Source organism: Nicotiana attenuata, chromosome 7 (genome assembly GCF_001879085.1).
Source record: "Nicotiana attenuata strain UT chromosome 7, NIATTr2, whole genome shotgun sequence".
Taxonomy (NCBI): domain Eukaryota; kingdom Viridiplantae; phylum Streptophyta; class Magnoliopsida; order Solanales; family Solanaceae; genus Nicotiana; species Nicotiana attenuata.
This window is the reverse complement of record NC_031995.1, coordinates 109,284,897-109,302,791: the sequence shown is the minus strand read 5'-3', so window position 1 is coordinate 109,302,791 and position 17,895 is coordinate 109,284,897. Positions and strand designations below refer to the sequence as shown.

The window sequence follows — 17,895 nt, the reverse complement described above, 5'->3', positions numbered from 1 at the left end:
ATAACACGTTGAATAGTTTTAAAAGTTGCATAACTTAAGGTTTAACATTAATTTGAATTATAATTTGCCGAAGAAATGAAAACACACATTTGTTAGTAAAGCAAAATAAAGAAGAGCTGTGTGAGATGGGAAACTCAAGAGGACCAACATGATTACACACACGTCAATCAAAAAAGGCTGTAGAGGACATGGAACGTGTAGAGACCAGTCCCACTGGTTCAGCAAAATTTTCCACATGTCTACAACAAAATTAAAATATAGTAACCCTGAAATATCATAACTACCACGTGGCTGTAAGCATATTAGACAGCCTTCAAGCAAACAACTCAAGCAGAGATGTTCACCCTAAGCTCCTCTCGTTTGTGGCTTCTAAATAGGTAGTAATAAAGTAATGTCAATTTGCAATTTGATCAATTCAAAATATAAGTACTGTATCTCATATCTTCAACATGACATTTTCTACTATATTAAGCAAAAATAATTGAAAAGTCATTAATAACAAAAAATATTTGAGTAATACTAATAATGTATCTCTCTTAACATTACCTATTCACCGGTGATATAATTTTTTCACAAGCACTATCTGACGTCACTTTGTATTCAATATATTATTTCAAGTGAAATAATAATTTTCACTTGCATACCTTGAACTTTTGCTTTTAGTAAAAGTAATCTTGAAGCATAACTTGAACTTTTAAATATTATTTTCTAACTTTTACTTCAAGTATATTATTTTCAAGTTCAATTAAATATTATCCAAATGCCTGCAAAGATTATATAAAATTCAAAGTAATAAAAAGATTAGTTAGAAAGTCAATATTATTGAAATTAATTTAGTACTACAAAGTCAAATAGGTTTCTCAATTAATTCCCAAAAAGTTAAAGAGGTAAATCCTAATTTATCTTCTAAAATATTTATTGATGGGTAATTTTAAAAATAAAAATAAAATTGTCATAAGAATAATTGTGGCTTTGACAAAAAAGAAAAGCAAGAGTGTTTGGAGTTCAGTATTAATGACACGTTGCGACTTGAAAGTTGAAACGCAGTCATGATTTTTAGTGGGGCCCTTAGGTTCACAATTTTAAGCCACTTGTATGTGTGTTTTTGGGAGAAACCAATAAGATGGCACAACCTGGAATAGGACGACCCCAAGCTCCTCTCCTTATTCCCTTCTATAATAGTAGTAATATATATTAGTTTGCTTGCCTTCCACATCCTATGTAGGAACAACATATTAATTATTAGAGGGTGGTTTCGATTTAAACATTTGCATAGTTGTCTTCTACAATATTTAAAGATCATGAGAAAGTCTTTTGGCATCTTATTCTCCAAATATTTAAGATTTTGCCACCACTTCCAACAAATTGGTTAACCTAGCTTCCCTTAGGCTATATTGTTTTGCACCTTAAGGTTTGTGTCTATATTGTTGCAGCAACAACAAACAAAAAAAGAAGAAGAGAAATTTAAGTCGTAAATCAGATTAAAAAATTAAATTTCCTAGCATCTTTAAAACTATCTTCAATAACACCATTTCTAGATCAAATGGATTTTCATACAGAGAGTCAAAACGAAAGCTAGTCAGATAATAACTTCTAAAAAAGAAGTTGACAGCTCAATGGGATCACTAGTGACATAAGTTTCGTCAATTAGTTCATCATCATTTGTTGAATGAGAATAGCTCCTCCTGTCTTGAGAGTATCGGCTACCATGCAGATTGTATAAATCTGCCCGTAAGACCCTATCCACTGAATCACGATCACTCAAATTAGTTATGATAATTCCATTCGTATACTCACTGTGAACACCCCAGTAGACGCCAGGGGTTGATAGCTCGTGGCTTGCGAATATCGTCTGCCATGAACATTGTCTACTAAATCTGGCCTTGGCCTTAAGACCCTATTCACTGAATCATGATCGCTCAGGTTAGTTATGTTTATTCCATTCGAATACTCATTGTGAACACCAGTAGACGCCATGGGTTGATAGCTCCTGTCTTGAGAGTATCGGCCGCCGTGCAGATTGTAAAAATCTGCTCGTAACACCATATCAACTGACTCACGATCGCTCAAGTTAATTATGTTAATTCTATTGGTAAATTCACTGTGAACACCAAAGGTAGACGCCATTGGTTGTTGATAGTTCTGTGGAAAAGCTCTGAACTCGTGATGCAGGTTTTGTTGAGCCATGAATTCATCATCATCTCTAGGAATAGGAATATGCACAACGTAATTTCTTGAAACGTACGATTCATAACCTAGGGGATGATTTGTGTGGGGATGATGAACTGATGTGTAATGTCGTCGTCTAGGAGAATGATCATAGGGGCACCTTATAATTCGAAAATTACGCCGATGGACTTGTCTCGAACGTTGATGATTACCATTATAATTGGGAGAAGAAGAATGATGTAGGAAATTATGATGGGCTTGTTGTGCGTAAGAGCGATGAGTATGGGGATTACTCATGTTTTCTTTGATCAATAAACTAAAGAAGAGGGCTAACAAAGCAGGGGACGATGTTCTTTGAGTTAAGAATATGAACAGCAGAAAACAACCAAATAAATTCGAGGGAGGACAATGAACTACATATAGAGATGGCCCGTTATATTTCCTAGTTCAGTTAGGAAATTAATCACTTTATATATGATTAATTCTTTTGCACGTAAGCAGTTGTTTTCCTAGTTTGTTTTGGATTCGGATTTACTGATTTCCTAAACATGGGCTTTGCTCGTGAACCTTATAAAAGCTTTTGTTTTTGAAATAATAAACTATTTTAATTTATATCCTGTTTAGTTTGACAGAGAAAAGGCAACAGGAAGAAATTGCGAAATGGTAATTTCAAGATTCATTTTATTACACTAAAGTTAATAATTATTTTTGTAAAGGAAATAGCACTCAACTTTATTAGAGTAATCACAAAATTCACCAGTTATTTTTTATAATAAAAAAGTCAAACAATTAATTACCTTAAGTATCACATAAAGTCAATATGAGAAAATAAAATAGACATTTTATATGATATTTAGGTAAAGTTAAATGACTAATTGGTTACAAAAAAAAAAAAAAGTTTAGTAACTTTTTGTGATACTTCGGCAAAGTTTGAGTAAATTTTTGGTTGCAAAAAATAATTTATTGAATTTCCCTCATACTTAGGTAAAGTTGAGTGATATTGCTGTTACAAAATATAAATTAATGACTTTTCATGCGATTAAATTAAAATTTAGTGAAATTCTTGAAATTACCCTGGACATTAGATTAACCACACTTAAGCTCAAAAGTACATAGAGGCTTAGAATTACAAAGAACACTAAGTAATCTCAAGTGCTAATAATTGGGTTGTAAACTTAATATCTGGCCATATTTAATGAACTTAATATAAATATTGTTCGAACAAAAGCTCTTGGGGTTCGGTCGAATATGTAGTGGGGCTTCTAACTCTGCCCATGTCCATACATATATACATAGAGGCGTCCATAACAAATCAAAGAATATACTATATACAAGTCTTGTTATCTTGGGTATCACCATTAATTTTGCTCCCACAAGATATAGCAATTTCCTTAATCACCAAAGCTCTAGCTCTATTAATAGTTAAAAGACACAAATAAACATGCTCTTCGAGCTCCTCTACTTGCTTCCTGAATCCAACATTACTCTTCTTCAACTCCTTCAACACTTGCAATGAAATGCTATCTTCCTTTCTATCCAAACACAACTGTATCATTGCCTTGTTATGTTCAATCTCATCGTGTAATCGATCCACGAGTCGACTCATTGTATCAAAATCCCTGTTTAAAATATAAGTACCCTTTGCTGCTACATCAAGTTGTGCTCCAATTTTCCTGAGAAATCCACATTTCAAGAATCGAAGATTCGTGAATTTTTTCTTGATTGGATTTAAAGGTAAGCTTAAAATTGCTGGTCCCATAATTATTGCAGCTAATGTATGTGCTGCTAGGACCATAGCTACAACAGCAACTAGTCCACATGCTGCTGTTACACATACCCCTGAAGCCTTATTTACACCTTTGATCAATTTTATCTTTCTAGCCACTTTTTTCCTCTTTGATTTCAAATGTTGAAGTGTCGACGAATATTCATCGTTGATTCGTGTGAAATCCTGTTTCTTGAGGTCAGAAAATGGATTGTTGTGGATAATAAAAGATCGAAGCTCTAATACAAGGTAACCAAAGTGTTGATCTGTGGAATTGGAACAATCATCGATGGATTCGAGGACTTGTTCAACAAAAGTATAGTCAGATTGGACTTGGTTGATGGATTTGAGAAGGTGGCTACAGAATTTTGAGGCTTGTGCACTGATATTGAAGTAATTGGAGAGAAGGGATTTGAGATTATATTTGCCTGGAAAAATATTAGATGATTCAAGAATTGATGTTATGGTTTCTTGACCTGGCTCAAGAAGGATTTCTGAGAATGTATATTGAGAAGGAGATGATGGCTGATTATTGTTATTTACAAGTAGCTGAGCTTTCAGGAAGAAGTCACCATAGGATTTTGTCCTTAATGCGCCTAAGTATTCTTCATTGACATTGAGGCTTCTTCGCGCCTCTCTCTTCATGTTCTTCCCATCTGGAAATTAAACAAGCAGCTTTAATTTATTAAACATAAAGATTTAATCAACAAGAGATTAAAAGGTTAATAAAGAAATGACAGTGAACAATTAGTTTGCAAGTTACATAAACCACGGAGTCAGAAATTCAAACAAGAGGGTAAAAAAAAATACATGAATGTCATTGCAACAATTTATATATAAGAGAATGAATTTGTGTTTGCGCCATTTGCGCAATATAATTTCCAACAAAGGGAATTCAATTAAATCTCTTTGTGACCTCCTAGCTCAGCCCCTATAGTGCAGATGTATATACTGAAAAACCTGATCGTTATGTTGATCATAGTACTTTGAGAGATATGAAGAAAAATAAGATGGAAAATATTACTTCCTCCATTCCATCTTACGTGACACTATATATTATTTGGAGAGTGAAAGAGGTTTTAAACTATTTCAGTAAGCTCATGAAAATTTCCTCTAATATATGGAATAAAAAAATAAAAAAATTAACTTCCACGTATAAAGAAAAAATAATAGTAGTAATATGATTAACTTACCTTTGATGGTTTTACTAGGTTTTTCTCCTGTACCCATGTCTTTGAACTCTTCAAGAAGTTAAAACGTAGATGGTTATATAATCTTTAGAACTCTAGGACTTTGCTTCCATGCATGGAAACTAGGAATAGTAAGAAAAGTGTGTTTCTTAACAAAAACCTTAGAAGGCAAGATGATGAGAGACGGCTGCCAAAAGGAATTAAATCCTAGGTTGTCTGTCTGAGTAGCGAACCATTTAAAGCCACTTATAAAGAATGGCAGTTTAAGGATTGTATCTTACGTTATCCCTTTAAGATGATAAACTCTATAGATTCATTCATTTGATAGGTAAGAAAGAGAGAAAGAGAGGAACTTGTGCCATATATTTGCTATGTTTTAGGCTAATATGGGGTAAGGGGTGGCTTCTTAAAACAGGCTTTAGTTTATTGTCTTTATACCATGACAAATATCTAATGTGTAGCTTATCTTTCTCAACTTTATTTTCACGGTTATATGCCTTTTTTGCTTTCTTTGCATGATTTATGTACAAAAGTGTATACTTTGCACATTTAATGAGAATACAAATGAGGAGCAAGCTAAGTTTGCAACTTGGATAAAATTAATGTTATGCGCGTCAATCCTTCTTTGAAATGAGAAAAAGCCTAGGTGCTTGAATCATGGTATATAACAAAACTAAAACAATTAAGCAACTTGGATGTAATAGTCTAGCCAATTAGTGATTTTTTCCGTTTTGGTCGATATGGCTTTAAAATGTATCATTAAAGTCGGTCTAAAGCTCACTTCCTTATATATCCAATATTTTTTTTGTATTTTAAATAGTAATCCCAAAATCCTTGGTTGGTTCGTTATTAGGGTGTCGGAGTAACGAAATCAAGCTAACAAATCTGGCATTTGGTTCACATATAAGCCTCTCAATGTAGGTTTCATCCTCTTTAGAACAATTAGATAGTCCGAAGTCCGAACTACGTAATGAAATAGATCCCTATTAGATAAAATTTCCAATTCCTCAATCCACTCTTATCTAATCTTCCTAAGAATCACACCTATTCCTTGGCTATTCACGCATGCCACGTCAGGTTTTTTCAATTGTTTTTCCGAGTTCTAGGGATATTAATTTCAACTTCAGATTCATTATTTACTTGTATCAAAATTTTTAATTGACAGAAGAATAGAATTGTTTCTCCAATCTTCCCTCTTAATACTATTATCTGCTCACGTGAGGTACTGCAGGCTCCTATATGTTTTTATCTTTACTAGTCTTAGAGTACGCGCGTTGCACGTGTACCCCCATTTCAATGAAAATATTTATTTTGTAAAAATAACATATTTAAAAAATATATTTGAAATATTAAAAGTCTTTTTAAATATGCATCAAGACTATATACAAATAAAATTATGAAATATTTGGCTAGTGTAGGAAAAATTACTCGAATTAAATTAATGAAAGAAGGTCTTAGTAAATTAAGACAACTACTTTCAAAGGAGGGTTGTTTTTTAATTATAGATGTATTTTTCAACTCAAGTAGAATATTTATTAGTTTCTGCATAATTATAAATAAAAGAGTCAAATCATAATTAGATAGACAATAAAACTAATTAATATGCTGTATATTTCATATATTTGCATTAATTAAGTTTATTGCTATATCTTTTAATCCAAAAATGATTTCATTTATTCTAATAAAATAAAATAAAAAGACAAAAAATGGAAGAAAGAATTTTTTTAACCACCTTCAACATAAAAAAATATAAGAGAGACAGACTAAGAAACAAAGCTTTTGAACTATTCAAAATTACTACTTTTCTACCCAACGATTAAATATAATGATCAACAGTCTTGATATTTTAACTGAATTTTATTTTTAATTTTTCTATAATTTATTATAATTGAATTATATTTAATTTGCACCATTCAAATAAGAAATGATTTTTGAAATAAAAGCTTCCTTATTTTGTGGTCCTATATATATAAATTTATCTAATGTGAATCTATTTTTAATGAATAAAATAAACTTTTTATTTTTTAAATAATATTCAAAATATGAGTTTGAGTTACAAAATAAAATTTAACAAAAGAAAAAAAAAATTATGTTGATCATGTTAAGGACCTTGGCGGTGGTTGTTCGTCTCGCTTTATTCCACGCTACTTAATTTTATCAAATTAGTTCTTATCTTTCATATTATTAATTTTATTAAGTATTACTCAATCTCCCTATTATTTTGATCAACTAAAGGTTCCAAGCGCAGTAATAGAGATGGCAAGAACTACATGTATTAAATCTTCTTCAGCTTCTGAATTCCTTTTATAAAAAAGGTACAATTTTAATCGATTTTAGAAAAGAATCTATAAAAGGTGAAATATTAATTGATTTTTAAAATCTTAAATGTTAGGATTTCCTACATAGTTCAAGTAAGGAAAACTTTACTAAACAAAGATTTAATGAGTTTTAAATTCCTAAATCTTAGAAAAATGATTAAATGACTATTTTGTCTAATGTGAATTCTATTTTCAAAGGGTAAAAAAGGCGAACGACATTTCGCTAAGGGCCTTTGTGCTTTTAATATAGTATAGATATATTATGTTTGAATTTCTTTGACATAATCCAAAAGCATATCTTAATTGTCATGGGGGTTTAAAATCTTTGTGAGGTTATTGATTCAATTCCCACTAACTACAACCTCATTTAATTTTTTAACTTTTTTCTGTTATGAACCCCCTTAGCAAAAATCCCACCTCCGTCACTAATTATGACCATATTCGGTATCATTATTAAACCAACTACCCTAGTTTAAGTAAGCTCAACATCAAATTCTTTGTACTTATAAATTACTATATATCTCTAATTCTAAGTACTTGTAAGCAAATTAAAAAGGTACTTTTTATCTAAACTTACCATATTGGTTAAATATGTATATGCATAGCTCAAATATGTCTGTGCCGGGCTCAGCTTGTTGGGATCGAAAATAACATGGCGTCATGCAGAAGCTAACAAAGCAAATCTTGGTGATAATGAACTAGACGATCTAAAAAAGTATATTAAAAGAGGCATAATATCTTTAATATAGTTTGGTCAATTGGCCTACATCAATCTACTGATATAGAAGGAAAAAAACTTATGACAGAATAATTCTCCACCTAAACAAAACTCTCTTAAGGAATACATTGTTGATGTTATTATGTTTTTGTGCATGAGTGAGAGGTTCTCAATTTATAAAGGTCACAATCTTTTCCTACAAGTAAGGGATCTGTTAAATATGAAAAAGATCTATATTTTTCTTTAAGGAAAAAAAATCAATTATGGTAAACTCTTTTTCCTTCCTTCCTTCAAGAAAAGGTAAAATCCAATATAATAAGAAAATCAGGGCAAACTCTAACACAGCCAGCCTAAAGATACTCTTAATATAATGTAATATTGTAATGTTTGGGCCAAACTTGCACGATTTCTCTGAAAGGCCTCACAACATGTTAATATGAAACTTTATTTATACACCCAACAATCTCTCACTCGAACTAAGTTCCATGTGGCAATCACCATGATCCACGGATCTCCCCTCGAACTAAGTTTTACATGGCCATCACCACGATCCACATGTCTCCTCTTGAACTAAGTTCCACGTGGTCATCACCACAATCCATGGGTCTCCCTCGAACTAAGTTCCACGTGGCCAATTACCATGATCAGCGAGTCAATTTGATAGATTCAATGTTTGTCACCCAGATGACCCCTTCGCTGAAAAATTACATTATGTATATAAGGCAAAATCTCTTTTTTTTACCTCTATATATTAAGTTTTAAACCCCCTTAACACAGTCCAAAAGTGTAACTTAGTGGTCAAAGGGGTTCAAAACCTTCTTTAGGTCATATGATCAATTCCCACTAGCTACAGTTTTTTTTAATTTTTTTTTTGAACACCCTTCGTGGAGATCCTGCCTCCGCCACTGCAGATGACCAAGTATTATGGCCACCGAAGCCTAGAGCTAGCTTCTTCTTGTGCGGGTGTGTCTCCAAGCCAAAGGTAGAAAATCGAGCCCCATGCCATCCTTCCTCCATTTCCGTACTCGTCTCGTCGGACTATTGGATCTGATATCAATTTTTTATGCTTAGCTAGTCTAAAAATACAATTAACATGATATGATATTATTCGTAATGTAATTTTTCAATCTTTCCAATTACCGGTTACTTAAGATGCTTATTTAGTAGCTAATGAAAAAGGATGTAATTAATATAGAGTAAGTTGCACCAGTCCAGCACATTATTGATCAGGATCGATATGGGAAGAGAAATTTGAGGGAATATGGCTGGAGTTAAGTTGTAATGAATAGGAGGCTCTAGGGGTGTCAATGGTGTTCGGCTGGTTATTTTATAAAATTTGTACCATACCAATTTTTTGATTATTCTATTATGCATAACCAAAATTAGACTTTTCGAAACCGTCCCAATCATGTCGGTTTCACTTCAGTATCGGTACGGTTCGGTTAATTTTCAGTATTTTTTTAAATGTCATGTAAAATTCGCCAGTAAAAGCAGAATGGAATAACATGCGTTCTTTTATAGGACTTAGCAAAACTCTCTAGACATTTTTACTGTTTAAAAGGTGATGAATTAAAAAAATAAAAGATGGCTAGAGTATAGATCCATCAACTAATCTACAACATCGTAAAAGAAACCAAGCAAAGGCAAAGAAAATATAAATCAAACGAGTGGAAAGATATTAACCAAGCTGGGACTCGGGAATAAAATCTATAGAAGAGTAAATATTCAAAAAGATAAATCTAAATTTATATGAAAGGAAACATATTCAATACATTTTAGTTTACTACTCATAATCGCTAGAATACTTTGTGTCTTGCTTATAAAGATACTTGAAATAACTTAGTTTAAGTAGAAGTAGCATAATAGGTTTTAGGAATTAGTATTTTTAGTTTAATTACTTGTTGGCTTGTAATAGCTTTCATAATCCAAGGCCCAAAGAAAAATTTAATGCATTATTATTTTTAAACTTACTAGATAAATATATTTTTCACATGTAAAATTTGTTCGGTATGGTTCGGTATTTTTTCGGTTTATTTTTATAAAATAAAAAACCTACCCTAATTATCGGTGCTGTTATAGATATATATAAAAACATATGGTTTCTTAAAAAAAAACTTAAAAATCGATTCGGTGCAATACGGTTCGGTCGGTTTAGTCGGTTTTCGAATATCTATTGATACCCTAGCCACATACACTAAACTCTTTTGTTCAATTTAGTGATTTTAACAGTCACTTTTATCTCCAACTTTAATAAGAAGTAATACATAAGATTATTCAAATATTATAAGGAAAATGGTGAAATCTCTATGAATTAAGATAAAGTAGTGTCAAATGAAATAAAGTTATCAAAAAAAATTAGTTTTCTTAGAGAAACATATGTATTAGTAATACATTAATGGACAAGATTCATAGTTTTGACCACCAAAATGAACTTAAAACAGTTAACCTAGATAGGGATGTAATCAATATTATTGAATATAAATTTCACGATAAATACAATACACCACCTTCAACTTTTGCATAGAGGTAAATTATCCTTGGTCAAACTTCTACCATAATGGTGTTAATTAACCTCGGTCCTTCTGGGACAACCGTTAAAAGCATGTTAACCTCAGTGTATAAATCATTTATAGAGCTCTATGATAAATATTTGCTGAAACTTTTATCTACTATTAGTTGCAAAAAATGTTAGTCCGACGAAAGAAAAGAAAAAAAGTCAAATTTCTTTTTAAGGAATTGAGTTGGCGCCTCTGTCGTAACACTATAGCACAAACAAAAAATGCCAACATTGACCCAAAATGTATGACGGTTTTATCAATATTATTAGGTCGCTTGTAATTCATCAGTAATTAATGCTCCTAAACAAAATTCTTCGACATAACTAATTGTTATGTATCAGAAAAAACCAAATTCAATAGTTAAAACCAATTATTGTTTGTATTTTTATTAATTCGTTACTATCATAATCTGTTCACTCATAAAAAGTATTTTGTAATTCAAAGTTCTCTCATAAAATCAGCTAATAATACAGTTTAGACAATGCCAAGTCTTTTTGCTGTAATCGCTAATATAGGAGATAGGATTGAAATGATTTGTTCAACTTCAACATCACAGGCCACGTATTTAGTCATATCATATGTGCATTATTGCGTATATAACTGATGCTGCAACTTTTTTTTGAAAAAAATCATTTTGAGAAAGTTGAAAGCCAATTTTATGATACAATAACTCCAATTTTTTCATGTATAGCAAAGTCGAGTTTGGTAAGCTCATCCTCACTTCTAAGTCCATACTAACGTTCTGTGCTAATCCTGAAATGGAATTACATGGGTATGAGATTGAATCAAATATAGTGGTCTCACATAGATAGGACATTATTATATATATTATAGTTGGTCTCGTATAGTGAGAATAAACTATTTCATACTTGTGTTTATACTTTATACATCCAAACTACTAAATACATATTAACCATGATCAACATATCATTTAACTGCAGTAAATCAATGTGCTTTGACATCAGCCCGGGTAGATTTTATCCTGGACTATGTATTCATATCTAGTTTTATGTTGCATCCGAAAGCTGGATAATTTGCTAGTGAAACAGGTCATAGTCTAAATGAATGTCGACGTGTTAACTTGAAGACAGTTATTCAGGTGAGGCTTCAATGGATTTCATTGAAGAGATTGAAAGATCTGTAACAAGGTCAAATACATACATAATCAGATGTTGAGTTATATGACAAGAACTCGTGGATAGGATAATCTCATAAGTTAGCAGCCTATTAATTAAGAACCATGAATGCATGATTTGCATAGAATGAGTAGAAAGAGAGACACTGATCTAACTTTGTAGGCTAAACCATTCAGCAACTACAGTTTCCACAACCCAGCCAGTGTAGAAAGCAAGAAATATGACTGATTCATCTAATTCAGCAAATCAACTTCTTGCAAACGAAAGCAGCAACTAAAGTAAATTCAGAAGTGCAGATGTTTATCACAGACATGATTCTTCAAAGATGGCAATCTGATTAACTATGTACGAGTTTACATCATGTTAACTTTCAGTTTTCATTTCATAAAAAATATTTTGATAAGGAAAAGAACAAATAGTAGCTTGTCCAGAGATATGGCTAAGTTGTACCAGACAGTGAATGGGAATTGGGATGAGGAAACAAAAGAGAAGCTTAGACTTTTTTTTTTTTTTTAATGTTGGTTTGGGCGAGCCGCGAGCACACCTTGACTATTCCATCGAATACCTGCTACCTCCACCAACAGAGAGTTAGCTTTGAACCCTGGTCTCTAAGGTTGGCCACCCACTTCATTGACCTTGGGCCACATCATTAGGTGCAAGAGAATCTTAGATTTAGTTTCTCATTTCAAGCATGAATAAAAAAAAATGTCCAAGTTCTTTAACTTAACCCTGATTTATTACAATAAGAAATTGTTGACCGAAACAGAGCAACAGCTTTCTTCAGTAACAGCAAAAGAGCAATTCAGAAGCAGATATACAACATTATGTTTAACTGATCTCTTACAAAAGCAAAACTGGCAATTGCACATTAACTAGAAAGGACGCAAACTGTTGTCTCAAAAGTCAAAACTGTAGGAGGTAGTGCTAAAACTCGATATCAAGCAAAAGATCAAAAGAGACCACTAGAAAGACAGATAGATATGCCCGTGAAAATTTAATCACTTAGCCAAATGATTGTTGATACTGAAAAAATGGCTTGATCAGAATGTACAGGATTTTTCCTCATTTGATATGTAACCTTTTGCTAACTAAGAGATCAACTTGACAACCATAGAGGCAAGATACTATTTGTAAACCCATAAGTGATCATCTTTGCAAAATTCACCAACCACTAGTAACCAACAAATTTAGAAGAAAGCCTATTTAATTGACAAATAAGAGAAACAATTCTATCGATAAAACAGTGATAAGAATAACATATGTAAAAAAAATTAGAAAAGGAAGGTATCCCATCAGGCAGTTAAAAACGGTGATGTAATTGAACAAATATGTCTTTTAGCGATTATCTGAACAGCTTGCCTGAGATAGAAACAAGAATCACAATTAATCATGTCCCCTTTGCCTTCAATGATTCTCAATGGTTCTACCCGGAGGATCATAAACTCACAATGTCATTTAGAAACACTTCCAGACGATGTCAAAAGTCTGTGGTTAGAGTTAGACACCAAAAGTTGATAGAGACTGAGATTCACAAGTGCTTAAGATGAGCTATGTATAAAGTTGATAGGAACGAAACTTAGAAGTGCTTAGGGTAATGAGTTCTCTGTAAAGATCTTTCCCAATCTGCTCAAACCTGTCAAGGGGATCATCCGTTGTTGACCAACTCTAGTGGAACCTATATGCTGCAACCTGATATTTTACACCATGCAAGGCAAGGAAAAGATAGATAATAAGGTAACATAGGTAGACCGGAGAGAGTGAGAGTGATGAAGCCTACCAGTTTTTCATGGGGAATTTCTCTTTTTTCTCTCACCTTTATTGACTTACTAAATATTGTTAACATTTTCCACACCTTTTTCCTCTCTCTTTCTTTAAAAAAAATGTATAACTTCAGCGTCAAAAGCATGAAAGGCTGTTCCTCGGAAACCACTTTTCTTATCCTCGGAAACTTCTGCATCAAAACGGAGCATTGGAGTAGTTAGAGGAGATGAAATCTATCTGTGGCTTCAAAAGTTCATCTCAACTGCTGTTTATTGGGTTTGTTAAATTACACAACGCTGAAGGCCTAACCCCTGATTTCTTCTGCTATGAGGCAAACTGGAAGCTCCATATATAGAGGAAACAAAAAAGTTACTTTGGATGAAGCTCTAATCAAACTTAGCTGAAACCAATCATCTGAGTTGGAACGCTTAAATAGTCCCTAAGAATCCAAAATCTACAGGCTACAAGTGGGTAAAACGTTTGATCCGTGATAATTAACTTCTCATTGATACAACAACTTCCAAGCCCAGAGCTCAGTGCCCAAACTACAATATGCTTGCTATCAGGGTGTATCCCGTATAGCTTTCAGCCTTTCATTACATACTGTATTTGATTTTTCTACCACCAAATGACAAGCTACTGACTATATCTAAAGAGAAAGAGCAATAAACAGCAGTCCTAATGCATGCTTACATATTTGGTAGACTGGAACTGCATTATACAAATGGAGCTGCAACACAAAATCGCAGCATGATTAGAAGTTGCTAAAGAGCTTTTACTTCTAACTCATGCCTGCTTCTTTTTCTCCTTCAAATACAAGTAGTTTCTCTGGAAGTCTAACACTACCCAAACCAAATGCCTCAAACCTATCTCAGGCCATAGTGCAGTGGGAGAATAAAGAAGACAATTTGCACTCTGCCACAAAAGAAAGTTGCTTAACCGAGACTCTCCAGAAGTCCGTATAATAATGTCTGGATCAGGAACAACTGCCATGTACATATGTCTGTCAACATTCGTTACACCAATAAGATGGTCATCCTTGTCCTTCCCATTTTCTTCGAGTCCAATTAAATAGCCTCCAGCATTGTTTGCATCTCGTTTTCTAATCTCATCCCATTTTTCTTCACAAGATTCTTGAACAGCATGCACAATCTCATCCGTTGAAGTGTAGGCAACACAAACAGATAATACAGCTTTTGAATGACCTGCTGTCTTTACCATAGCCCTCTCAGCTGCTGACCTGACAGGGGCGCTCAGAAGTTTTAGGTTTCCTTGAAAGTAAATCCTAATCCCAAGGCGGTTTGCAATGCTCTCCTCTTTAATTAATTCATCAATCTTTTCCTGCATCAGTTTCATTAGGGATTCAACTTCTTCAGGACTTCGTCTGAAGTTGTCAATGCTGAAGGCATAAACAGTTATATATTTTACACCAAGCTCGTAACAGTATCTTAGCATGTTGATAAGAGCTGAAAATCCAGCCCTATGTCCATCCCCATCTAGCAAGTTCTGTTTCTTGGAATATCTACGGTTTCCATCCATAATGAAAGCAATATGACTAGGAACAGGACCCACAGAAAGCACGGAAAATATACATTGGCGAAAAAAGCTGCTAATATTTTCATATAGATGGCCCAATTGTTTACCGTTCACAGCTTCCATATCAACCGTCTGACCTAGTGCTAGATCATGCACCAAGATCAACCTAATCAAAAATTAGAGAATTTAGTCCATGATAGCATGAAACTAGAGCAGAACATAATCAATTTTTTCCTGTTCGTATAAAAAACAACCAATGCAGAAAAAGAGCAAACATAACAGATGTAAGTTGACATCACAATAAATACAAAATAAAATTAGCATAATGAGTTACTTCCCCGTCATGCACTAGACTCCAAGTTCTGTCTAAATATGTGGGCAAGCTAGAAGCTTCACTAGTGCCAGCATATCAGAATCTACATTGCAATCTATCTAGAGTAATTATTCTTATTTTTTTTTCTTTTTTTGTGACAAGTGAGATCCAAGGGGTTACCCACTTAAGCCAGAAAAGGTCCAAACACAAAAATGGCTTTTCATTGAGACACACAACAACAACTAGTACGCCTCAATCCCAACTAGTAGGTATCAACTATATGGATTTTTCTCTTCTATTATGCCCTGTCTCTTCATTGATACACACCATATAGAAAATAAAGCAAACAAAATAGGGCACAGAAAAGAAGAAAAAAAAAGACCCATCAAAATTAAGTAAAAATTGGATCTTTGAAAAGCACCATTCTTGGAGAACCCAATTGAAGTATGGTATTTACCTTTGATATGCATTGACTGATCTTCACTAGTTGGGGCACAGCAATCAAAAGATCCCTTAAATGCATAAGCATTTATAGAGAGAGGGAGAGAACTAGGTCGCCTTCAGATTTCAGAATTGAAGTTTCTTAGGGGATGGGAAGAAGATGGGTTTAAAGGCGGGTTTGACTTCTAATGTTCGGGTTGATCTGGTGGTTTTGGATTGGGATCCAAATGGGTTGTTGTAATTGCTATTTTTCCCTTTTCCTTTTTCCTTGTGAATAGAGTACTACCACACAGACTAAACTCTTGAGCCCTTATTTTTCAGGGATAAGTTAACGAATACCTACCCAACCCAAATAATTTACCATCCAAACAGAAATATTTATCGGTCTATCTATTCCATGGATCATAGAATGCTTATTGGTGATCAGTAGGGTGTCAAATGGGCGGGTTGGGCTAAATTTGGGTGGATCAAGATGGGTTAGGTCAATAAATTGGTCATTGTCCAACCCAACCCAAAGTGTACTGGGCTAAAATGGGCTAAATAATGGATCAAAACCCAACCCGCCCAATTTGACCCATGTTTTAGAACCGTGCACATCTTGCATAAAAAAACCTTTTACCTTAAAATGTGTAAGTTGAAAAATATTTTGCAGGTGGGGATGGGGGAAAGGGGGTTGGGGTGAGTGGGTGGTGCAGAAAAACAAAAAAACAGAAAATTGAAAATAAAAAAATAATAAAAAGTAAGAATCTTTTTTAGGGGGTTAGCGCGGAGGGGTAGGGTGTAGGGTGGTGCAAAAAAATAAAAAAAATAAAAAAATTGAAAAACAAAAAGTAAAAAACTTTTTTTGAGGGGGTTTGCGCGGGTGCGGGGGGAGGGAGGGGTTGGGGGTTGGGGGTGGGTTGCAGTAAAACAAAAAAAATTGAAAATTGAAAAAAAAAAGAGTAAATTTTTTTTGAGGGAGTTTGCGGGGATAGGGTGGGTGGGTGGTGCAGAAAAATAAAAGATCGAAAAATTGAAAATATGTATTAAAAAAAAGTAATATTGGGGCAACTAAGTAAATTTCTAGATAAGTTGGGTTGATATTCCTTTGTTTTGGGTGAGTTTCATGAGTTGTATTTGGGATGCTTAATGAGTTAGAATGGGCTATAAACAATAGGAATTTTTACCTCTTATAGCAAAGGTTAACACCTTATTTATTTTAAATAAATACCACTTAAAAAAATTATATTCTATTAAGGTTGTATGGTGGGCCGGGCCCGGGCCTAAATGGGCTAAACGGGCTAAACGGGCCGGGCTAAACGGGCCTGGGCTTAGCGGTCCCGGGCTCTGGCGGTCCCGGGCTTCGCGGTCCCGGGCTTCGTGGGCTCAACGGGTAGGACCAGCCCGGGACGGGCCTAAGCCCATATGGTCCTGGGCTAAATGCGTCGGGCTCGTGGGCTTAGCGGGCCTAACGGGCTTTTTTTATTTACGGGCTTTTTTTTTTAATTTTTTTTATTTAAGGCAATTTCTTGTAAACCATATGTGTATGTATATATATAAATTGCTCTTATGCATGGCTATATAAATATATGTAGTATATATAATATAGAAATCTAATTATTAAAGTGTTTGACGAAAATGTAAAATAACAAATCAATAGTAAAACTAAATTGGCATGCGTAATAAATTAATAACAAAGTACAACATGAAGCATAAATACGTCTAATAATTTTAAAATAACACAAATTGTTGAAAAATCTTAAAGACGAATTTGCGGATAAATACCCTCAACACAATACTTTATATGCCTCCTTAAAATGCCTGTGGTACACCCTGAACGAAAATTTAAGACTCTTCCACAGTTCTGGCACTTTAATATTTGGCCTTCTTCATTTTCTTCAAGCACTTCATAGTATTGCGAAACAAATAAGCGCACTCTTTCCGAACGAGGCATGATTTAACTTGAAAATTGAGATTGAGACTTGAAGTCTTGAAAATTGGAGATTGAGAG

The 17,895-nt window shown here is 33.6% G+C and overlaps 2 protein-coding genes across 2 annotated transcripts; both read right to left on the bottom strand.

Moving 5' to 3' along the window:
- Positions 3,391–5,164, bottom strand: LOC109230351 (UPF0496 protein At1g20180-like). Its single transcript, XM_019395858.1, has 2 exons — positions 5,128–5,164; positions 3,391–4,590 (listed from the first exon to the last, which is right to left on the bottom strand). The coding sequence occupies exons 1-2, from the start codon at positions 5,162–5,164 to the stop codon at positions 3,494–3,496; spliced, it is 1,134 nt and encodes a 377-aa protein (XP_019251403.1). The 3' UTR covers positions 3,391–3,493.
- LOC109229690 (dehydrodolichyl diphosphate synthase 6-like) lies at positions 13,173–16,199 on the bottom strand. The gene is made up of 2 exons (XM_019395218.1): positions 15,922–16,199; positions 13,173–15,317 (listed from the first exon to the last, which is right to left on the bottom strand). The coding sequence occupies exon 2, from the start codon at positions 15,272–15,274 to the stop codon at positions 14,402–14,404; it is 873 nt and encodes a 290-aa protein (XP_019250763.1). The 5' UTR covers positions 15,275–15,317; positions 15,922–16,199; the 3' UTR covers positions 13,173–14,401.

What these genes read in the sequence shown, in the direction of transcription:
- LOC109230351 (XM_019395858.1), bottom strand. Translation starts at nt 5,164, where the DNA reads ATGGGTACAGGAGAAAAACCTAGTAAAACCATCAAAG. An exon ending in ACCTAGTAAAACCATCAAAG is followed by an intron (nt 4,591 to 5,127) that starts GTAAGTTAATCA and finishes TTTAATTTCCAG; the next exon opens with ATGGGAAGAACATGAAGAGA.
- LOC109229690 (XM_019395218.1), bottom strand. Translation starts at nt 15,274, where the DNA reads ATGGAAGCTGTGAACGGTAAACAATTGGGCCATCTATATGAAAATATT.